This window comes from Equus asinus, chromosome 6 (genome assembly GCF_041296235.1).
Source record: "Equus asinus isolate D_3611 breed Donkey chromosome 6, EquAss-T2T_v2, whole genome shotgun sequence".
NCBI classification, from domain to species: Eukaryota; Metazoa; Chordata; class Mammalia; order Perissodactyla; family Equidae; genus Equus; species Equus asinus.
The window spans coordinates 44,798,148-44,822,524 of record NC_091795.1 but is presented as its reverse complement, the minus strand read 5'-3'; the positions used below and the strand labels follow the sequence as shown (position 1 = coordinate 44,822,524).

At 45.6% G+C, this 24,377-nt stretch overlaps 1 protein-coding gene across 1 annotated transcript; it reads left to right on the top strand.

The window, feature by feature from the left end:
- The first annotated feature begins 1,146 nt into the window (after positions 1-1,146).
- Positions 1,147-14,525, top strand: PROKR1 (prokineticin receptor 1). Its single transcript, XM_014836746.3, has 3 exons — positions 1,147-1,284; positions 3,257-3,886; positions 11,203-14,525. Exons 2-3 carry the CDS (start codon positions 3,402-3,404, stop codon positions 11,897-11,899), a joined length of 1,182 nt encoding a protein of 393 aa, XP_014692232.2. The 5' UTR covers positions 1,147-1,284; positions 3,257-3,401; the 3' UTR covers positions 11,900-14,525.
- The last annotated feature ends 9,852 nt before the right edge of the window (positions 14,526-24,377 follow it).

Here is a 24,377-nt window from a genome sequence, read left to right as displayed (position 1 = left end):
CACCTGGGATCCAAACCACCCAACCCCACGCCACTGAAGCAGAGTGAACAAACTTAACCACTACACCACCAGGCCAGCACTTCCATTCCTTTTTTTAAGGATAAGACATAGTCGAATGTACATACGCCACACAGTTTTAGAAATCCATTCATCAGTTGATGCATGCCTTTTGGCTATTGTGAATAATGCTGCTATGAACATCATGGTACAAATATCTGAATCCCTGCTTTCAATTTTTTTGAAGTAGAATTGCTGGATCATAGAGTAATTCTATATTTAACTCTTTGAGAAATCTACAGACTTTCGAGGGGCATCAGCTCTGTAAGTGAGCTCTGGTCATCCTGGCCTTCTTCTGAACAGATATCCCTCAGGGGGCACAGACGCCTTCCTCTCTCCGGCATCCACACTGGCCCCTGGCCCCTACTTCATTGCTTTCTGCAAAGCCATTCTCTGAGCCTCTTTTACACCGAGGTACAAGCGGCTGACAGGGAAGCTGGCCCTGGTGTGCAGTTGGGCTCGCCCGAGGGAACCAGGTTTGGGTCGGTCACAGCGCGTCCTGCGAGGGCGGTGATATGGGCAGGAGGGGAGGCTCCTCGCTGTTCTTTGAAATCTCCGCAGCCAAGCGTGCCATATCCGCCCACTCTGGCGGTGGCCCTGGGGCTGCCCAGGTGAGCCGGTCGATTAGTCCCGCGCCCGGGGGCGGGCGCAGCTGTGCGGGGTGGCTCCCTCCAGCGCGGAGTCCGCGCTGAGCCCGCGCCCAGCGCGAGCGCCCTGCTTCCCGCCCCGGCGGCCGTTCCGGAGCCTGAGCCCGGGGAACGCGCGCCGCCCGCCTGGCCCGGCTCCCTCTCAAGTGTCCTCGCTGCGAGCTACCGCCTCGGCGTCCCCGACACTCCAGGTCTCCAGCCGCGCCGCGTGCCCAGGCGACCCCGACGTGCCCCCACTTCGAGCCCGGACCCCGGTGCCCCCGGGAGCCTCGCCGTCGCGGCCCCAGCACGCCTCTCCAAGCCAGCCGCCCGTGCCGTGGGCGCCCCGAGGCCACCGGGGGCGGAGACAGCGGGTGCAGGGCGGGCCCGGGCCGGGGTGGCCTCGCCGCGGAGCCGCCGTTCCTAGGATCTGCAGCGGCGGAGCCAGCGCAACTCCCGCCCGAGCCAGGAGAGAGCCCCGCTAAGGGAGGCGCGAGGGGACCTGTCCTCTTCCTGCGGGCCTCTAGGAGAAGCAGCTTGTGTCCCCAGGCCCGGAATAAAGAACCCCGGACGTGGTCTGCTGGGCGCCAGGATCCCGCAGGTACGGCGCGCGCCCTCCCGGGAGATGCTCGGTGGACCCCACGCGGCGCCGGCGGCCGCCGGGGTGCGGGGGCTTTGGAGCGCCGAGGGGGCTTTTCAAGAGCCTCGCACTCGTGCTCATTTCTTCGGGGCAGGCGGCCACCCCATCCTTTTGTCCTAAGGCGTAGCTCAGGGGCTCGGAGGAGAAAGTTGGGAGCAGGAGAGGGTTATCAGCAGGGGCTGCAAAGACAGGCTTCCAGCGATCGGCAGGGTCTGGCCAGGGGGCGAGCGCTAAACAGCAGGGGCCCCAGAAGACACTGGGTGGGCATGGGGTTCCTCTTTGAGAGGGAGAATAAAGTAGAGAAGCTCGCTGGACTTTTCCCCGAATCCTAAATCGTCTCACCCCTGTCCCCCAAGAAGTTTTTATTACTCTTTGTTTTTAAAACCTGACTTTGAGCCTTCCAGGTAGCATGCTTGTAGGGTACTCCTGCAGAGGTGGCATGCGTCTGAGGCACCCAGGACCTGCAAGGAGTGCGGACTGTCGTTCGGGTCCCGTCCCCCCTTGAGACTGCAGCGGTACCTGCCTGGGCTCCAAGCCCGGCCCCCTCTGACCGTTCAGCTCTGGGTTCTGCTTCTCACACCTGACAGGGGCAAAGGGCAGAGCCTGAGAGGGACTGACCCGATAGCTCAGAGGAAGGAAAAAATCTGAGAAAAACGGGAGTGAGGAGTTGGGAGAGAGAGGCAGGAATGGGGCTGAGCCTCATTGGGGTTGCAGAGGGACTTTAACCCTGACCCCCCAAAGGCAAGCTCCAGATGTCTCACCTTTGAGCAACGTGGAAAGCAGGCTTTCCTGGGGGGTCCTAGGTGTCTTCCTTGTGTCTCCCTTTCCCAGGAACCTCAGATTTTCCATCCTCCCCTTCCCTCTGTGGTTTTCCTGACATTTGTGGTGCTCTCCAGACCCCAGCTCTCCTCTTGCATCCCAGCAACCTGGTGTGATGTTTTCAGGCTCTGGGAGTCTGAGGGCAGGGCATGGGGACTCTGGTTTTCTCTTGATTCATGGTCCTAAGCAGTGCAGCTGACCCCCCGTCCCACCCCCCAGCCCCATTTTGTGGTCTAGTGGAGTCCTCTAGGTCAGGATTTCCCTCTCCTTCCTTGCAGCGGACTGAGGAGGCCTGAGCACTCAACAGCAATTCCTTGCAGTTCTAGGGTATAACACCCTCCCTCTCCAGGGAGCTCTGTGCTGTACAGACGTTATTGATCTCCTGCCTGGAGGATGTTGAAACTCTGAGTGTTTAAGCTATTTACCTCAGGACAGACAACCAGCCAAGGAAGGGTTTTGCTCCAAAGCCCCCTTTCCAGGCCACTTAGTGATTGGGTTGTGACTTTAACCCTGCAGCCTCTGCCTGGGGATAGTCCTTGGTAATCTCTGTGCCTGGCTTCTAAGGTCACAGAAGACTTGGATGGGGGAACAGGAAGCCCAGTGACGAGAGGGGAAGGCAGCTGCTAGATTGGCTCTGTGATTCTAGAAGGAAGAGCCCAGCTCATGGAGAGTGGTTAGGGTTGTCTGAGAGCTCTCCCTCTTCCATGGTATTCAGAATAATTTCTTTTAAGCCACACAATGAACAATTCCACAAGGACAAAACTCAGGCTGTTGGGACAGCAAATGGATTTTGGAGCAGGTCACTTTCGTTCTCTTCAGCCTCCCCACATTTCCAACTTTGGTTCCTGAGAAAAAGTGCAACATCTCAGTCTTCAGTGGACTGGAAATAAACTGAGCTAGGGCCGGATTGTCTCTATAGCAGTCCAGCCTTCCCTGAGTGAGTGGGTATGCGGTTTTATTCATTTTTGTTCTCTCACTGGTTCCTTTATTTCCACTCCATCACCCAGTGTTCACTCTGAGCAGGTGGCTAATGCGTCTGCTTAGGTTCAGGATGGTTTTAAATTTGGCCAGGTTTACTCACATATGTAGCCAACTGTTTGTATGTCTTTTAAAGGCAAAGGAGCTCAGACACTGGACCCTAAGGATGCTGATAGGGACACTCTGACTCATTAAGGGAGAGCTGAGTGTCAGCAGAGAGGGGAGACATCAACCTCCCAGAGGATTTCCCAGCACTGTTGCTCACAGCACCACTTGGCCAGATGGAGATCACCATGGGGATCATGGATGAGAATGCCACCAACTCCTCCACCAACTTCCTTTCTGTGCTCGACCCGCATGGAGCCCAAGCTGCTTCGTTCCCCTTCAACTTCAGCTATGGCGACTATGATATGCCCTTGGATGAAGATGAGGATGTGACCAATTCCCGGACTTTCTTTGCTGCCAGGATCGTCATTGGCATGGCCCTGGTGGGCATCATGCTGGTCTGTGGCATTGGCAACTTCATCTTCATTGCTGCCTTGGCCCGCTACAAGAAGTTGCGCAACCTCACCAACCTGCTCATCGCCAACCTGGCCATCTCTGACTTCCTGGTGGCCATTGTCTGCTGCCCCTTTGAGATGGACTACTATGTGGTGCGCCAGCTCTCCTGGGAGCATGGCCATGTCCTGTGTGCCTCCATCAACTACCTACGCACTGTCTCTCTCTATGTCTCCACCAATGCCCTGCTGGCCATCGCCATCGACAGGTAAGTGAGGGAGCAGTGGGGACAACAAAGGAAGGGACACTGGTATTGCTCCTTCTTTTACCACAGGTGTGGATTGATGAGAAATATCTGTATTCCTCGTAGATGTGAATGCATGGGGCCTCAAAAGTTGGCCCATTGACTGAACAGTAAGAAAAGTTTTACTTTTCCAGCTGTGGGCAGGCAGAGGTAGCAGAGCCCCCTGGAGTTGGTCATTGGGAAGGCTTTTGGTCCCTCTGCTATGGACATGCTCCGAGGTGTTGTATCTGTTCGAGGTCTAGAGGTAGACAGGTAAGAGGATGGGTGGGGGGACAAGTTTAAGGTCTAGGCAAGTACCTCTTGAGTCAACTTGGAAATCTTGATGGGGGTTTCTATCTCATCAAGACTTCGTCTACGAAAATCTGACACCCCCTTGACCTAGTTGATTTTAAAATAAGATTGAAGGATTTGTTTTGGAAAAAAAAGAAAGAAAAAAGGGCGCGTATGCTTACTTACTCTTTTTTGTCATTGCATTCATCAGTTTGACCTGTTTTTAGTGATGGTAAATAAAACCAGAGTGGCCTATGGCCTCTGCAAATCTTTCTTAGGTTATATTTAGTCTTTTCATTTAGTATAATCACTTGTCCTAAAGGGTCAGGTGGTTTTTTTCCCCCCAGGACAATCTTTGCAAGCTCCTCTGCCCAAAGTTGGACTTATTACAAAGCACTTTGTTACCGTCTGGAGACACTTACCTTGAGGGTCAAATCTGGGCGCAGCATACTTGCTTCTGAACAGCGCGTCTCTCTTCCTTAACCCAGAGAGCCTGAAGCACAGATGTTCTCCCTGTTCCATGGCCTCAGGGCTCTGCTGGAGTTCAGCTGCCCCTCACAATCAGGACACCCCAGCACAGTGTTCCGGGGGCAGCACAGTGAGTAGGGCCTGCTTTCTGAAGCCACAGCCAGGATAAGATAACCTGGAAACAGAACACTACTGAGGAAAGGGGGTTGAGAAGGAGCCTGGCTTTCAAACCCCTGAGGGGTGGAGCCTCCTCTTCCGTTCCCCAGGGAAGGGTATCAGGGAGTTAGCCACTTACACAGCCCTTGGCCTGTCACCCGTAGAAAGTGCTCAGAGATGTCATGCCTGCAGAGGGCCACTTCTCCTTGACCAAGGTCCTCTTCAGGAGTCATAAAGCCCCATGGCGTTTTGTCCACTCAGGAATAGTCCCTGCGTGAATACAGAAGGAGCAGGAGGGGGCAGTCAAGCAGAGCATCTACCCACTAAGTCCTCTTCAGAGGTGTCAAGGAAGAACCCCAGGGACCTTGTCTCTGACCTTTTCTGAAAGTAGAAGCTGCCATCATCTCTCTTAGCACAGAAACAGGACAAAGCATCCAGGATCACTTCCTTAAGTTTCACTCTAGCGAGACGTCTTTTCACAGGACATGCTCCCAGCCCCTGAAAGTGGCTAGGTAGGTGCCTGCTATGGGGTGGGACTGAGGTCCATTTTACCATGTAGCGGCCCCCTTGTCGAAAGGGGTCATACCTGCAGTAGGGAGTGGCTTCAAGGCGGATGGAGCCAGGATAAATTAAGGGGCACTGGGTTATTTTGAACATGTAAGAGTTAATATCTGTGTCAATCAATCCATCTCGATTTGCTGAGCTCCTTCAAGCTCCTATCCTGCTTTCATACCAAATTCAGCTTGTCTGAAATACCACAAGCATCTCTCTTGCAGGGGGAGTTTATATAAAGCAATTCGAATACAACAAGAAAGATTAGTTGGGGAACATGCTTTGCCTCATGGGGCTGCTATTGTTTACAGTAGGGTCGTGGCTGGGAACTTGCACCCAGGTACCGGAGCAAAGCGCTGTCGATGACACAGGGCACCCATGGCTTGGCCAGCTAATGGCTGCTCCGATGCGTTAAGCTCCTTTATTGATGTTTGTGATCTTTGCTTCAGATTTTTTTATTGTTATGTGTTTTCACCACCTAATTTCAATCTTGTGGCCTAGGGCCTCATTGATTCTTGTCTGGTCTTGTGTGTTGTTCAAGATTTGATCAGTGATTTTCAGATTTGATTTGGTTAGTTTCGGGCAACTAACTTTTATCTTGATATAAGAAATACAGCTGCAGTTATAAACCTACTTTTGTTTTTGTTTAATGAAATTTCTGTAGGAATGGTGTTAGTGGCTATTCTGCCTGGCTTTACCTCCCGCTGCATCACCTCTTAGCTGTGGGCTTTGTTAGTTGTTTGACCTCTCCTGCCTCAGTTTTCTTGTGTGTACAATGGGAATAATAAGAAAACCTAATGTATTGGGTTGCTTTGAAGATTAAATGAAACACTATATGTAATTGTTTAGAACAATGCTTAAAACAGAGTAAGCACTAAATAAACGGTGGATATTATAATTCTTGAATTAACCCTTACAGGAACAACAACAACAAACCCCAGAAAAACTAATGAATATTTCTGATTGACTAACCTCTTTGTTTTCATCGAAGTGATTGTTTTTACGATGTGATTTAAAAGAAAAAATACAAGGTTTCTAAGAGACACAGCCATCAAGATATAGAACAGAACTACTTATCTTCTACCTGCTTGGACTTCTCTGTTTCTGTTATGGGCTCCATGGTGCTCCCAGGCATCTAAGCTCTCAAGTCTCCTCCGTCCTGGCTGCTCTCTCCCTTTCTCCAGCGTTCATTCAATTTCCAGGTCCTGGCAATGCTCCTCCCTCCCCCCAACTGTTCACTCAGGGCTGGACTATCACAATCTCCTCTGGGTCTTCTTGCCTTCATTGTCTCTTGGTTCTGTCCCTCTGCCAACCCTACTCCCCTACCATTCATCCTAAACATTCATTCATTCATTCATTCAAACAATGCATTTTTATAGAGCAACTACAATGTGACAGATACTAGTGCAAGCACTAGGGATAATGGTGAATAAGGAACAAAAGCTCCTTGCCTTCGTGGAGCTTATACCCACGGGATGTACAGAGCCAGCAGTCAGACAAACTGACAAGAAAAGTAATTCCAGGGTGTGAGAAATGCTCAGAAAAAAACAAACGCAAGAAAACCATGAGAGTGACTGAGGGTGGACACTGCTAGGTGTGTGGTCAGGAAAAGTGTCTCTGTGGAGAAGACATTTGAATTGACCGCTTGAAGGATGGGAAAAAATAAAACAAAAGCTGGCCCTGTGAAGACTGGGGAAAAGCATTCCAGACAAAGGGAGTTATAGGGTCAGAGGCTCTGAGGCGGGAACAAACCCGAAAGATTCTAGGAACAGAGAGAAGGACCCTGTGGCCTGAGGGAAGAAGGCAAGACTGCAGCCTGTTTAATCTTCTGTCTTGTACGTGTCTACCCTCTCTTTCTCACACAACCTCTAATAACTCCATTGTCTACAAAACATGGCTCAACCCCCTTTGCCTGCTCTTCCAGCCTTTTAATATCGAGCCCTTGCTGCCTCCCAGTCTCCTGCTGGGTTGGGTAAACACACCTATGTCCTGTTTTCCAAACAAGGTTGCACTCTTTTTGAGAACTGTCACCATGGCTCATTAGATTTCTATTCATTCAGTGCTGAGGGTGAAGTTTTACTAAAATCCTAGGTTCCCTGAATCCCAGGTGCCCAGAATTCACAGACAGCAAAAGGTTATAAAAGAAGTAAGACTTGATCCCTGCTCTTGGGGAGCTTAGCCTCTAGTGAGCGGGTGGGAGAGGGAGAACTAAGTTTATGAGAACGTTTGAGGATAACATAAAGGATAATTTTAAATGAAATTCAGAAAGGGTGACATCATCGTATACCTGAGAAGTCAAAGGAGGCTTCATGGAGGAGATGGACTCTCAACGGGCCTTCAACCAATGATGATCAGCAAAGAAGAGGAAAGATTTTCTAAGAGGGCAGAACGGTGTTTGCAAAAGCCAAGAGGTGGGACTGCTTGAGGTATGAGGTCCTCTGGAAAGGTATGTGGGACAGGGCGAGGAACATAAGCAGAGTAGAGATCAGAAAGGATACGGTCATATTCCAGAAGATCTCAAAATCTAAGCACACAGATCAGACCTTATGGCAGCAGGGAACTGAAAAAGATCATCAGAAGACTCTGCCCCCCCAGATCTGGGTTTTCTCTTTGATGTGGACACACCTACACCATCCTTGAGGTATCCCTCAGGTCCCAGGACACCTGGGGCACTGGGGACTCCCCTTCTTTCACCCAGAATCCAGGGGAAACTGTCCAGTGTGCCTGCCCTTTGGAAGCTCTCTACTTGGGTCTGGATGAGGCCAGCTAAGGCATAACTGCACTCAGCCTTCAGAAGCACCAGTGCTCCCTGGTGAGCTTATTGGTCAGCGGTTATGCATTCCCTGCCCATCCCATGACCAGTCTAGGAGCTGCTGTGACTACTATTTCCACGGTCTGATCTGGGGCTGGGTCCTGGGGACAGAGAGGGAGGCCAAAGGCTCTTTGCTTAACTACTCAGCCCACTATCATCATACAGTTACTGTCTGGACGTTGCTTTGTCCAGCAGCCTTTATTCTCTGTTCTCTGGGAGATGTTGGCTCTAAGTGGATGTGGACCTGAGCCATTGTAGTGATAGATGCACAGGGCAAGCCAAGGCATACTCATTAGCAGAGAAAAGGAGCTGCCAGTTGCCCAACTCCTTCTTGGAACATCAATAGGCAGAAACCAACGGTGATGGAGAGAAAAGAGAAGAGTTGCCAGGATGACAGGAGGGCAGAAGGAAGGGTACTGCTTGCTCTGGTTGGGAAGGGAGGGGGCAAGTGATGTATTGGAGAGGCCACTGGATTTGGAGCAAGATGGGGGTCTGTGTCACAGTCTTGTCAATTTCTAGCCATGTGGCTTTTGGCAGATTATTTAACTTCTCTGAACCTCAATTTGCTCATCTTGTAAAATGGGCATCTTGGCTCTCTTACCTATTCAGTAGAGTTGGGGTTATCTAATGAGAAAGTGGATTTGAAAATGCTCTGAAAACTGTAAGCTGCTTTACAAACATAAGCAAGTATTGCTAATACTAAAGTTCTGGAGTTCTGGTCCTAACGTAGCTAAGGCTGTGGCAATCCTTAAAATGGTTTTCTGCCATTAGCCTATTCATAAATGTATTTGGAAGGCCTCTTTCACAGCTCCTTGTGCTAACCCTGGGGATGGAGTTAGGTGATGTCAAACAGCCAGGAGGAAATAACTGTCTGATTGGTAGTCACAGATTACCCTGAAGATTAGTTTTGTTGTAAAGATTAATAGATCCAGTAAAATAGAAAGTACTAAAGAATTTGCAAATGCAGTATTTGCCAATAACAGGTAAAAGAAAATTGCTGTGTATACAGAATAGCTCTGAAGAAATACGTTTTAGGATACTAACAGTTTCTCGTATATTAATAGCTTATTGTTGTTTATGTGCAGTATCTCATTGGAGCCTCACAGTATTGCTGTGAGGTTGGCGAGGCAGGTGATATTCCCATGTTATAGATGAGGAAACTGAGCCCACAGGGCGAGGAAAAATGACTCAAATTCATATAGCAAGTTTGTGGCAAAGCTGGGATTAGAGTCTTGGTCTTCTGACTCCTAGATCGGCAATCTCTCCTCCTTGTTCACTGAAAAAACACTCTAAGAAGAAACATCATAAAGACTTCGGAAGTTACTATTGGGAAAAGAAGGAATAGAATTGTGTAGTGAAAATTCATATAGTAAACAAGTATGAATATAGAAATATTCTTTGACAGAGTAATCGGCAGAACATGGTGGGGTAGATAGGGCGGGAGAGAGCTAGTGAAAGCAAAAGCACTAAACTCTTAGTTTTTATGTGAATCAGAGCAAGTTTGGTGCACTCATTACAGTGGGAGCACTCTGGTCTTTATGAAGGACCCATACACGTGTGTTGATGAAAGCATGGCCACCAACCTGCAGCATGCCACCCTTCAGCACTCAGGAGATTGGCAAGAGTGCCACAAATTGCCGCGGGTGGTGGAGGGTGTCAAGCAGCCAGCCGGGTGTCCAGAGGGAGGACCCAACCCACCCAACTTCATCTAACTTCTGGGAGCCAGAAAAGAGCAGGAGACTCACTCAGGTGAACTCTCCAGAAGATACTCAGTGGAGTTGGCTGCCTGTCTTGCGGGGGAAGGGACAGAAACGGCCAGAATACGCCCAGAAAAGAAATAAGAATGAACCTCCTCTTCCAATCAAAATCTCAAGAAAGATGACCTTAAAGGGATTGGTTTCAAAGGAAACAGAAATGGTCTGGCTTTCCTTCAGGCCCCTGTCACATTTGCACTTGGCCCTACCTGGGATAAGCTGTGGACACGTGAGAATGTGTTTTTTTCCAGCGCTGATTAGTCATTCCCTCCCACTTCACCTCCCATCTTTCTCCTTCTCTAGCTTCTACCCCCTGCCAGATGCAGAAAGTCTTCCAGGAAAACAGAGCTCGCTGCACAAGCATGTGCGCTCTCTGGAAAGGCGGCTTTCAAACCACACAAATGACTCACATCCCCCAGAAAGTGCTCTCTCCTCGCTCCTGGCCCACTGTGGTCACAGCAGTGTGGCTTTTTGGGAAAGAACAAAAGCAATATCTTATACTGTCTGCTGCTTTGTGGTTAAAAAAAATATGTTCATGTATATTCTCAATTGATTTTCACATCAACCATGTGACATAGGGTTAAATGTTTTCTTCAAGGGTATATGATATGACCTTGTGTATGACCTTGAGAGAGTCACTCGTCTCTCACAGGGCTCCATTTTTCTACCTGGAAAATAAGATAAACGATCCCATGCTTTTCCTCCACCTTTGCATACAGAGCAATGTTTTCAAAAATGTGGAATGAAGACAAAACTTTTCCCACCACTTCCACTGGAGAGGGCAAATTCTCCCAATAACTCTTTGGAATTATTGGGCCCTTTTACCTCTAAACTGTGAGCTTATTAGGATGAATGGCCCTGAAAACAAGAAGGAACTGAGAATAGTGCCAGGCTAGAAACTGATGGGAGGCATTATTACTACAATTAATAATAATAGTTACCATGTATTGAGTATATACCATGTTTAAAACTGCGCCAAGAATTGTGTATACATTAGCACATTTAATCCTTAAAAACAATCAAAAACTTTTGCAGAGAAGAAAACTAAGATTCAGAGAGATTAAACAAAACTTGCCTGAGGTTGCAGTGCCTCGTAAGGGGTTGAGCTGGGGTTTGTATTCAAGTCCACCTTTCTTGGAAGCCCACATACCATTGCATTTTTCTTGCACACGTACCATTTGGTTGCACCTCGTAATGTTGCAAAAATAATATCATTATCCAGCACTTTCTCATCTCAGTGGTTGACTGTATTTGTGTTCTTGTCCTAGATATCTGGCCATTGTCCACCCGCTGAGACCCCGGATGAAGTATCAAACAGCCACTGGCTTGATTGTCTTAGTGTGGATGGTGTCCATCCTCATTGCCATCCCTTCAGCCTACTTCACAACTGAAACTGTCCTCATCATTGTCAAGAGCCAGGAGAAGATCTTCTGTGGCCAGATCTGGCCTGTGGACCAGCAGCTCTACTACAAGTCCTACTTCCTCTTCATCTTTGGCATCGAATTCGTGGGCCCTGTGGTCACCATGACTCTGTGCTATGCCAGGATCTCCCGGGAACTCTGGTTCAAGACGGTCCCTGGTTTCCAGACGGAGCAGATCCGGAAGCGGCTGCAATGCCGCCGGAAGACGGTCCTGGTGCTCATGTGCATCCTCACCGCCTATGTGGTGTGCTGGGCGCCATTCTATGGCTTCACCATTGTTCGCGACTTCTTCCCTATGGTGTTCGTCAAGGAGAAGCACTACCTCACGGCCTTCTACGTCGTTGAGTGTATCGCCATGAGCAACAGCATGATCAACACCGTGTGCTTCGTGACCGTCAAGAACAACACCATCAAATACTTCAAAAAGATTATGCTGCTCCACTGGAAGGCTTCTTACAATGGGAGTAAGTCCAGCGCGGACCTTGATCTCAAAACCACGGGAGTGCCTGCCACCGAAGAGGTGGACTGCATCAGACTGAAATAACCCAATGGACCTTTCAAAGTTTAAACACAGACGGGACCTTGGGACACTAACCACTGTATTTAGCTACACATGATCAATTAAGAACTCTTGGTTTGCTGCAGAAGGCAGAGGAATTGGACCACTATGTGAACGCTGTGTGCAAGAAGCTCGAAATTTCTAAAACCAATGTGACTAGACACCATCACCAGTGGCCAACATTCATTGAACATCTAATTTGTGCAGAGTAGGCACTGGTGAAACTTATATACGTTGACAACATTTAAATGTCAAGAAGAAATAGAGATTAAACCAAGAAAAATGTTGGTGCCCAGACATTCTGGAATAAGGTGGTTTCCAGAAGGGGGCCCAAGTCGGCAACTAGGACTGCAGTATACATGTGTGTAGGATGACGGTCTCTCTGGACCATTTCAGCCATCCATCAGACACTGCTGTAGCCCATCTCTAGGATTATTCTTAGGCTTGAATTGGCTCCTAACATTTGCAGGGTTGGAACAAGAATACAAAACAAGTTCCGGGTTCTTTCTGCATCATTCTCTTCTCATCCCTCGTCCTGACCCTTCTTGTGAGGAACCTTACATGGGTGCACACAGACACCAGTATGCATGGCCAGGTTCTGCCCAAACCTTCTTCCTGTACATTGCCCTATGGCCACCCCTTAGACCTAGGGCTGTGCCCATACATGGTGAGACTCATTGTCAGGAGGATGGACGTGGGGAAGAAAGCACACAGACCCTGAAAGCCATTTGGACAGGGAATTATGGGGTTCTAGGTACCCGGAGCAAGTCAAGAAGGGGAAGCCTGGGCTCAGGATGGTTATGTCTTCTTGGCTCCATGGACTTCTTGCCCCAGGGTACAGATGGATGGCCTCTGAATGTGTGTGGGGCTCAGGGCAGGGGCTCAGGTTCTCTGGGTCTAAGGGTGATATTGCTTCCACCTCAGTTACTCTAGCTTAGACCAATTAGGTTTTCCCTTAAGTCCTTCTCTTCCCTTGTGAAGCATGGAAGTTTTGAAAGTAGACACAACACCTCATGGATGTGGCTATCAGTCATTTTTCCATTCCACCAGCTTTCACCTTTATTGGTATGAGTTGAGGGGAAAATGTCTTTATCACTGGTGCCTGAGTCCCATCATAGTCATTATTCCTCTGGATTAAGACTTGATTCTCTCTTAAAATGGAGGTGCTCTTGGGAGGGATAACCCGTCACATTTCTATTTCTTAGTGTGAATGAAGTTATGCAATCCAGCAGCAAGTGATGAATTTTGGTGGTAATGCCCTGGGCACCCAGAAAAGAAAATGACATGCAAACTGGGGTGGGCGGCAACAATGAGATTCTGTGACTCTACAGGCTTATGGAGAGCTCGTCCCACTTTCTAATCCACCTCCTTTGTTTGGTGTTTTGGATTTTGGAATTTGGAATTTTGGAACCAGAAGATCTGATCCAGCTTTGGCTCTGTCACCCGTGTGGCCCTGGGTAAAGCCTCTTGGAAGGGTTGAAGACAATACCTGTGGTAGCTGCTGATGAGGTGGTTGTAAAGAGCCAGTGAGATAATATGTGGGAAAGTTCAACCACACAGGTAATCAGAAAAATAGACTAATAACTGTGCGTAATGTGCCTGGACAAGGAAAAACTTGTTACTCTGGCTATGTATCCAGGAACCTCACCCTCTCTCCCTTTCATTATTCTTTGTGTGAATTCTTCCCTTGCCTCTGAGCAGTGTTATATATACATTATGTTATATAAGGAATATGTTATATATACATTATGTTCCTAATGACATGTTGGTACAAGGCAGTGACAGTTGGTGGCAGAAGTGTAAAAGGAAATGGTATATTGGTCTCCAGTCAGGCGATGAGCTCAGGGTTTTAGAAACTTTGGAATCAGAGCATCTTTGTGATCATGGAAGTATTGATCATCTTCCTATGCCTGTTCCCAGCCAGCATGAATCTGGGCAATGCGATATTTGTTTCTCAACCTGTTTTTATTCTCATGAATGTGTACAGCTATGGAGTGGACTTGTCTTTTCCTTCTTAAATAAGTCTATAGCAGCACACTTATAATGCTATTTAAGTGATACCTGCATGGCATTTCCCCCTCCAAATATAGTCAACTCTTTGTTTTGGGCAGCAAAGTTAATTTTTTTTATAGTTACTTTATTTCCCTGGAAGACGCATTTCAAAAACTTATTTATTTCTTTCCATTAACCATCCAGCAGACTTACCCTACAGTTTAATCAGAGTAGTCTTAGAGAAGAAAAACTAATTAAATTATTAGCCTAAAGCCACCATGCCTTGGAAGGCAATTCTTATTTTTTGTAAAATCATATATTGCATTCTAAAATCAGGAAAGTTAGTTTTTGGAATAAAAAATAATAAAATTCTATAATTTGTTGTCATTACGTTCATCTTTTCCATTAGGAATGCTAAACAAGAGGTGACTATTAAACAGGAGCTTTTTATTTGTGACGGCCAATGCTCTTTCTGCCTTTTAGCTTAAAATGTATCAACTTTTCACTCGTTTAATTATCTGTAATATTTCTAGATATTGTGTCTGCTTGTGATTTTATAGTGAATGAAAGTATTGTGTTGTTATCAAGTGAAATAAAAAAATATATATATCATCATCAACCATGATTTTCATGTAGTTTCTCCCTGTGCGCTTTTCTTAGTTATCACGCGATGGTTTTTTGAGTGAGCACTGAATAGACTCTGATTCCATGATCCTATGAACTGTGAGAACAGTGCTAATTCGTGCTCTTATTGCCTACAAACTTCTCCTCTCCACCATAAAGAGGTTTAACTGATTTCTACCTTCTTCCTATAAGTCTGCTCTGGTAAAACCATTAGTACTTCTTAGCATCTGAGTGCCAAGACTGGAAATCGGAGGACCCATTTGTGCCTGTTACATAAACTAAGACTAAACGTCCGAACAGGAGTAATGTCTGCACATGAAGAATGAACCAGGAGAGGAACCTATGAGCCCCAGCCACGTTCAGATTGGTGGCTAATTCATTGAACTGATTGGTAGCCTGCCCAGCTGATGGCTTCTCCAAAAACTGGTAGTAAGCCCGACAAGGTGACACCTGTGCTTTGCGTTTCTTTTCTGTTTTCTACATACTTTTAATGTGCACATTGTCATAAAAGGATAAAGATGTGATTTTTGTAAAATCAAACAATTTCCTTAACTAAAGTAAAAAAGAAGGGCAGATTTACAGCAAAGCTTTTGCCTAATGAGTACACATTTAAAAAATAATTTCTTAGGGCCAGCCTAGTGGTGCCGCGGTTAGGTTCGCACGTTGGTGGCCTGGGGTTCGCCGGTTCGGATCCCAGGTGCGGACATAGCACCGCTTGGCAAGCCATGCTGTGGCAGGCGTCCACATATAAAGTAGAGGAAGATGGGCACAGATGTTAGCTCGGGGCCATGTTTCCTCAGCAAAAAGAGGAGGATTGACAGCAGATGTTAGCTTAACGCTGATCTTCCAAAAAAAAAAAATCATTAAAAAATAATTTCTTAAATCAAAGACATTAAAACATGGCAATGTGGCGGACACCACAGCTAGCCCTCACATATGAAATAATTTCCATGCTCCTGGTGGAAAAGAATGCTAAAGAATTTGTGAGACGGCCGGAAAACTATAAATATAAGACCTGTTTTTTGAAAAATATGATACATTTTGGAATGTATCCATGAAGAATGAGTCCAGGTCTCCTTTCTAGAGTGTAAGGTGAGAATATCGCATTCAAATCATTCATTTTACGGTTGATGAAACTGAAGCCCAGAGTGGGGAATAGGTGTCCGAGATCTCATGCTGGTCACCGTGAGAGCCAGCGTTAGCCCCCTGGCCTCCCGATGCTCAGTCCCTGGACCTCTACCACAGCATTCACGGTGCAGGGAGCATCAATCTTGGAAAAGGAAGGGTCATTTCCAAGAATCCTTGAGGTGACTGTTCACCTCCAGTCTGGCCTTCTCTGGAGACACATAAGGAGTTTAGCAGAGACGTTCCTGATTCCTTTGCAAGCCAGGTTTAGGTCATGCTACCCCTGGGAACTCACAGCACAGACATGGAGACTAGGAGGTTTGAGGGAAGAACTGCTAAAAAATGTTTACAGCTGCTCTTTCTTTACCTTGACTAGTTGGGGGTCCCCAGGAACAAAAAAGGAAGATACCAGGCCCTTGTCCATGAGGACAGCTGCCAAGCCCTAGGAAAGCAGGAGAGGGTGATAAAGAAGCCATGTTTGGGGGCCAGCCTGGTGGCATAGTGGTTAAGTGGTTAAGTTCGCATGCTCCACTTTGGTAGCCTGGGGTTCACAGCTTTGGATCCTGGGTGCAGACCTACATACTGCTCATCAAACCATGCTGTGGTGGCATCCCACATACAAAATAGAGGAAGATTGGCATGGATGTTAGCTCAGGGTGAATCTTCCTCAAGCAAAAAGAGGAAGATTGGCAACAGATGTTAGCTCAGGGCCAATCTTCCTGACCGAAAAAAAAAAAAAAGAAGAAGAAGCCAGGCTTGGCTGGCTCTCCAGACCGGAGGGCAGGCCTGTCTGTTCAGAGTTCAGTGGCATCAGAAGGCTACCTCGTGCTGCTGCCAGTGAGGATAAAAGAGGTGGGGGTGGCTTTCGGATGAGGTGGGACTTGAACTGGACAGTGGAGTGTAGAGAGCAAGAAGGTGAACAGTCCACATGGAAGAGAAACATTCCTTTAATCTGCTCCTGGAAACTGAAATTGACTTTTCCTCGGGGAAAAGACTTCTCACACAATGATGGGATTGTCGTAGCTGGAAGAGGTAGCCAAAACCGGAAAAACACACAGAGACATAAATAATATTAGAGCCTTATCTGAGAGTAGGTCTTGGCAGGCACAGAGGGAGGAGAGAAGGAAGCAGGTCTAGCCTTCGGAAGCAGGTCTGCATGATGGAGCGAGGGAGGCATCTCATAATGAAGGGAAAAAATGAGAGAAAGGACGGAGAGGAGGAAGTTGTTGAAAACAAGTCTGGCTGATTTGAATACTAACAGTGGGCAGCATCTGCCATGTGTCGGGGGCTGAGCTGAGGACATTACAGGGATCATCTCTGTCAGTCCTCACAACAGCCCGCCAAGGCAGGGGCGAGGATCACTCTCATTTTACAGGTGAGGAGATCGAGTCTCAACTCGCAGAGGTTGCTCCAGGTCACACAAGGAGTGAATGAACGTTGTGGAGGAGCGCTGAGATTGGAACCCAAGCAGTTTGACTCCACACTCATGCTTTTGATCACGCTGTGCTGCAGACTTGACATGATTTTCCTGGACTTTCCTCATGCTTTCTAGAATACCAAATAGATGCCTCTCTCCTTAAATCTAATCACTGACTGATAATTCATCTCCTAAGTTACCTGGATTTTTCTCAAAAACTGAGAATAGCACACTCCCACCTTTATTTTTCCTGCTATGAGAAGGTTTTTCACCCTCAACAGCTGGCCCCAATGCAGGGATCCTGAACCTGTGAGCATCATGGGCACTTGGCATCTGGCAAAGTTGATAGCCCCTTCTCAAAATAACGTTTCCAAATTTATTAAATAAAATACATAGGATTACCAAATAAATCAATTACATTGAAATGCAGTTATCAAAATATTTTTAATGTTTATGGTGCAATTGCATAAATCTTTATTTAATTCCTTAGATAACAAGATTTAGCATCAAGGCTAATAACTACCATAATTTGGAAGTAGTGATGAGTGAGAATGAAGTTTTCAGATCTTTCCCCAAACTGCAGTATGACGTAAAATATCTGTGGTTTCTCTCGGGGGAAGTTTCAGGGACTGCTAATACTGGAGTGATCTGTTGCCTACAGCATAATGGAGGGAATGCTTAAATTTAGTTACAGGTCAGTGAGAAAAACAATGAATTTTTTTCCATCCATGTTCATGGCCACTGAACTGATTAAGAAGCCCTGCCTGAGAGGGGGGGTGCAGGCAAGCACACCCTGCAGTGGCAGTGGCAGAAATGCAAATGGCAGGAAGGAAGGAGCACATGCATTAAATGGAATGAAATCAATAGATGGTCATGGGCATTCTTCTTGGACAGACAACTCAGTAGGCTCTGTGGTTCCCTGACTCTGTGCCTTGTGCCTTCTCAGTGGCCCCATCCTCATTCGTGTGACAAAGCTTCATCCAAGCAGCCAGAGAAGGTCTCTCTTTATAACCTGGAGACTCAGGACTCTTTCACGCAATTATTTAACACACATTGCTTGTCCTAGGCTATGATGTTCCAAAATTGAATAAGACACAACTCCAGCCCTTGTCCCTTAATGACTGGTTTTAAGGAGACAGGGCATTTTGGTTGCTGGGAAGCACAGGGAAGGATCTTATAAAAGAAGCATTGCAGACTGACTTATCAAGTTGACTGTCTCGCTCTCTTTTCATTTGTTACTTTCTGTTGTTATGTTAATTGTTTTGTTTCTGTTTTCCTCATTTTAATTTTGTTGGCCTTTTCATATTTTCTTGAGTTGAATACTCACTTCTTTTATTTTTAATCTTTCTTGTGTCTCATCAGTGATTAAAGGAATGAGTTTCCTTTGAGCAGAGCTTTACTCTTGGTAGGATGTGTAGAATATCTTTAGCTTTGAAATATCTCTTTTTATTTCATTCTGTTTGATATATGTATCTCTTGGTTCATCGTTTTGATATTCTCTTTATGTGTTTAAGATTTCCAGCATTTGTTATATTTATTTCCTTTTGTTTCCCATGGAATTTATTTCTTCCAGAGTAGATTATTCATTTTTCTTTTGCAGGCTCTATTCTTTTCCTCCCCCCTTCCTTCCTCCCTTCCTTCCTTTCTTCCTCCCTTCCTTATTTTCTTCCTTCCTTCCTTCCCCTCTCTCTCTCTTTACTTTTTGCATAATTGCAAAGTTTTCCTGTTGCTTCTTTTCATTTTACTCACCTTGAACAATACACTGGGTATCAGAGCCAGTTCTGTCCAAGGTGAGTATCTATATATATATCTCTGTCTATCTATCTATCTATCTATGTCTATCTATATCTTACTGTTGTTTATTTCATCAGATTTTATGATCCTATATCACCTCCACCATATTTCCCCAGAAGCCCATCATGTGTTATGCAGACGAGTGCTATAAGAAGATCAATATGTTGGATGGATTAGTGGCCAGAAGGACTGGAATCAGAAAGACCAATTAAATGGGAGTGAAAATACAAAGGAAGAGATGAATGGAGCAAAGGTTTTAAAGTGTTCCTGGAGTTGAGGAAGGAGGAGCAGGAAGGGATGATGCTGATGCCTGTGGCTGAGTGATTGGAAATTCAGAAGCAGGAACTGATTTAGGCGGTAGATAAGAAGTGTATTGTTAGATATGTTGATTTTGAGGTACTGATAAAATATTTAGATACATTCAGCAAGTAGTTAGAAATATCGATGAAGAATTTAGGAGAAAATTGGAAGTTAGAAAGATGTGGCTACCACCCATGTTGAACTATCACAAAGGATCAGATTGTTAAACTAGACTCACAAATTAGAGCTCTTATTCAGTATGAAGCTTTACTAATAATCACATGTTTCAAGAAATCAAGAGGCTCAGATGGAGCAGGGGCTGTCTAGGACAATTCAGTGGCCATACAGGTCCTCCCTTTCCATGTCAGACGTAGTCTCTGCCCCACAATAAAGATGAGGCCTCTAAATGAGGTTTGCAGATCACCACATTGGGTGGAGAACATTTAAGTTATGAAACATCTCCATTCTTTTTTTTTTTCTCATTTTTTAGACTTGAACAAAAAGTTTACTCAAGGTTTGTTAGGACTGCAGCCCGGGAACACAGACTCAAGCAGCACTTGAATTGTGTTCCAGCTGTTGAAGAAAGAGGAAAGGTTTTATAGTTGTGGCCAACAAAGGCAAAGGGGGAAAAAAAAAGGAATGTCTTTTAACAAATTCCAGGCACAAGTAGTCATGGAGTGAGAGTCAGTTGAAACAAGCCATTAAAATTAGGAATGTAGAAGATGACCCTGACAGGAATGAGGTCTTGGTCCCAATAATCTTATCTTCCTCGAGAAGGCTTGCAGATGCGTTTCAGGCATCTAATGAGTTCAAGAGTTCATGGTGAGGGGGGAATTTGCTCCTCTCCTCTTCGCGTCCCCCCAGCCCCATTTTAGTGCCTTAACATGACTGACTCCTTCTTTTCTCAATTCCACATACTCAAGATGGCATCCTTGGTTGGCCTCTTCTACTTGGCATTTGCAGTCCCACTTCCTTTCTTCCCTTTTAGTATTTCCTGGGAACACACTTAAGAATAATTTACCCAAATCCTCATCTCAGGGTTTGGAGAACTTAACCTGCAGAAAGTCTCTCCACTTTCACTTTCAATTTCAGCACCAAGACAGATTCTCTTTTGCCACACCCAGTGTTCTCACTAACTCCTGGATAAAGGATGACCACTCTGTCCAGAAACCAGAAGTAGAGTCATTATCCTACGGCTGGCCTCCCTTTTCAGCTATGTGCTCAAAAAGATCTTCATTCTTCCAGAGACTGTTAAAGGAAGATGAGATAAGTGGTTAGTGAGCTTGAACTCTGAATGAAAATTGGCATTGGAGAATCCCACTTGCTTTCCTACGTTTGCCATAAGAAGATCACACCCAGGCCCTGGGTCCCAGGTCCCAATAGTCCCAGAGTGAATAAAGACACATAGAGCAGATTTCGATCTAAGTGACTTTCTGGAAATGGGAATAGCCCAGCTGAGTCCAGCAGAGTGACAGCTGATCCACAGATTCGACAGGCTCTGGGTGCATCTTGGCGAGGCAGGAAGTGGCTAGGATCACCTCCTGGGGACTGAGACATTGGCGGCAGCCATTATTGTGACCTAGTACGGGCATGGTGACACAGACGCCATCGGAGTTCTTCCCCTGGCCTGTTGGCACAGGGGGCTGCCCCACCCACTCTCCATTTTTTTTTCTCTATAGATCATCACAGGGATTTTGTGACATTTTTTAGAGGTCATGACTCAAAAATCCACAGATTCTAGTTATATTTAACATAATTAATCCTGAAACAGAAATATCCTGCTAAGAGAATTTTACAGATAAGGACTCTTATCATATAAAATCATTAGTTGATTCCAGGAGATCCAGTGATCAACAGGTTTACAAGGAGATTAGACCGGGCCCCCTGCCTTCTCACCCTGGGAGCATCCATGTGGTATAGGGAGAGAAATAAACCACAGACCAGCCGGCTTAACACCTTTTTCTGCTCATGGAAACTCAGCAATGGAAGTCTTAGAATGGATGGAAAATTGAAAGGGTAGACTCTGCAGAGAAAAGTAAGTGGTCATTGAGAAATAGGAGAAAGGAACCAGGAATGGAAAGTGAGAGGGAGAGATGGAGAATATTCAGAGAAGAGGATGAATTTAGTGTGGCTAGGAAGTTTAGCTTCCTTCCACTCTCCAGGACCCTCTTTTTCCTTAGTAAGAGAACCAAATTATTAATTCAGAGTAAACACTATATTTCACAGACTCCCTTGCTGCTAAGGATGACCAAGTACCTACCGGTAAAACCTAGGAGGATGCTTATGAAAGTATGGAACTTACTTCCTTAAGTGCTTTTCTCTTTCCTGTTCAAAATCCCGTTATTTAGAATGCAGATGTAAGCATCTTGGACAATGAAAACAAGCCTTACACCACACGGATGGTGGTCCAGATAGCTGGAAGGATAACGGGCTCATGATAATGCTGGGGTGTTCATACCAGCACTGGACTGACTAAATCTACACTTCTCCCAAGTGACATAAAAATCAACCTCCATCTGATTTAAGTCACTGTTTACGAAGTTTCGTTCCTACCTAACTGGGCAGCCAGAATGACTCAGTAACAGCCAGCTCTGACTGCATTTTGTCTTCCACATAATCCTCATCTCTCCAACAAAGGCTACGTTGTCAAACTACATAAACAGGATATCAGTATTCTCCAGTGTATTAGGACCTTAACAAAAATTGAATCTGAACAATTCTAGTTTAATCTGTACCACCCTATGAGGAATTTTTTTTAACTCAACCTCAAGGTGCATGCTTTTTATCATAGGCAAGTTTTCCTTGTTATGGATAAGAATTGCTTAAATGTTCTTTTTGGCTATTGTGACATGGAGTACAATAATAATGTACTACACTATTAATTCTAGTTAGTCAAGGGTCTCTGTGTACTGAATTAAGTAGTTTACAGCATGATTTTATTTAATCCTCTTAACCCTATGAGATGGGTGGTAATATTGTTCCTGAGGATCACTTTTCTAGTAAATAGTCAGCCTGCCATTCAAAACCAGGCTGGTTTGATTTCTGAGCATGAGGTCACTAGGGTACACTATTTTGTAAGCTTCTGGGGTCTCTTTCACCTTTGTATTTAAAGTGACAAGAATAAGAATTGGAAGGGGTACCCCTGAATGATATCTAGATGGAACTACCCCGTCTGATCTTTCCTTTATCCTCTGTATGTCTACTAATGTACAAGGTGTGTTTGAGGACAAGGACCATTTAGCTCCATTCTTTACAGAGAATTCTATCTAAGCACACAAAGTTTCTGGATGTTTACCTTTGCCCCTAAAGCTAAAAGGCAATAGGTATGGCAGGTGCATGCAATAAAGCTGTCAGCTTCCACACACTGCTAGTTAGAAAAGATCCCAAACTGGCAGCCAAGATGGGAGTTCTGAGGCTGTGGATAGTGGAGAAGTCAGTACTCTTGGTTCTGTTTCAAAACTGGGCTCTCTCAAATGTTTACACCAGAAAGCTAAAATTAATAGATGGTTTGTTGGGATTCAGCTTGCAGAAAGCCAGGGTTAGAAGAGCTCTCGGTGTGAAGCATTAAAATGCATTCCTACAGCTCTTTTTAGTTAGCAAGTGGGCTGACCAAAGTCTTCCACAAATTTCAAGGACGGACAGTTTGAGCATCAGTAAACAACCTAATGAATGCATTTTACTTTTTAACAGCATTGGAAAAATATGGAACAAAGAAGGTCATCTTCATCAGGGCATACACAGAAACTTAGAGAATCCTTGAATTAGAATAGGTATTTCAATTTTAGTGTCATTATTTTTGGAATACACCAAGAAAAAGTGTCTAAAGACTCTTAAAATGGCAGTTTGTAAAACAAACTATACCTCCTTTAAAAGAACTTTTTGAGCCCTAGGGAGAGGTCAGGTCTTCAGATAAAATATCCTCAGGGGTCAATCAGTATTTCCATGGCAACATATCACCAAACCAAGTAGGAACATCCCCCCTCTCCAATACAGTGCAGTAAGGTTACATTTGCTTAACATAATTGTCACTACATTGTCACTTGTCCATAACTCAGCAGGAAGTCTCGCTGCGTGATCCTGTTTCTGAGTACAACTGAGGCTCCCCGAGGAAGGTCCAGGCTTCACAAAGTTCTTCTTGGTTTTTGCTCATCTCTTCAGCTAGGCATCTCACTTCCACAGGCTGCATCAACTGATGCTAGAGTCTGTAGGCTGTGCCCCTCCACAAGGGGGCTCCAGCTGGCCTGCACGTTGTAGGGGCTTGTCTGCCTCTCCACGAGTCCCTCACCATGGGACAGAGAGGAAAATCTTCCCTCTTTCGGTCTAGGACCAGGCTACATGCATTTTCTCCCGCAGAATTCCCTCATCTCTCACCCACCCAGAGTCGTTTATTAATATTTCTCAAAGTCTGAGGTTTTTCATTCTTTAATGGGTGGGGCAACAGTACCCCACTTCAGAATGACTTATGCCCGGGAAGCCTAATTCCTTCTTACATCCAGAGAAAGGTAAGAAGCAGTTGGCCCTAATGTGTATGGTCTTGAAAATGTGATCTTCAGTCAGTAAATCTTGGGCAGAAATAGACACACGCATCTACTAAAAGTACACACCTATTTTTAGGGATCATTCATAATCCACCTTTGGGATATGTCTGTTGTAAGGGGAGAGGATCCCTTCTGGCTGCAAGGACATGGTCTCACTAAAGATATTTCAAATTACCAAATTAATCTCAGTTCGAAGCATGAGCAGTCAAGTAATGGTGTCTTCTCAATGAGCAATGAATAATGAGTGGATATTATATATACCATGTGTATATATACATATATGTATGTTACACATATACATACACATATTATATCTATTTATATATTACATATAATTGACATATATACACATATATTACATATAATATACATATATATTATATACACATATGCATACACATAATTTACTTTATATACTGTGCTGGGCTGAACAACGGCTCTAAAGATACCCAGGTCTGAACCCCTGGAACCTGTGAAGACTGCCTTACATAGCAAAAGGGACTGTGCAGATGTAATTAAGTCAAGGATCTTGAGATGAGGAAACAATCTTGAGTTACCCAGGCGGGCCCTAAGTGTAATCACACACGGCCTTGTAAGTGAGAAGCAGAGAGAGAGAAGGTGGTGATGTGACCATGGAAACCGAGACTGGAGTCAACTATAAAGACGGAGAAGC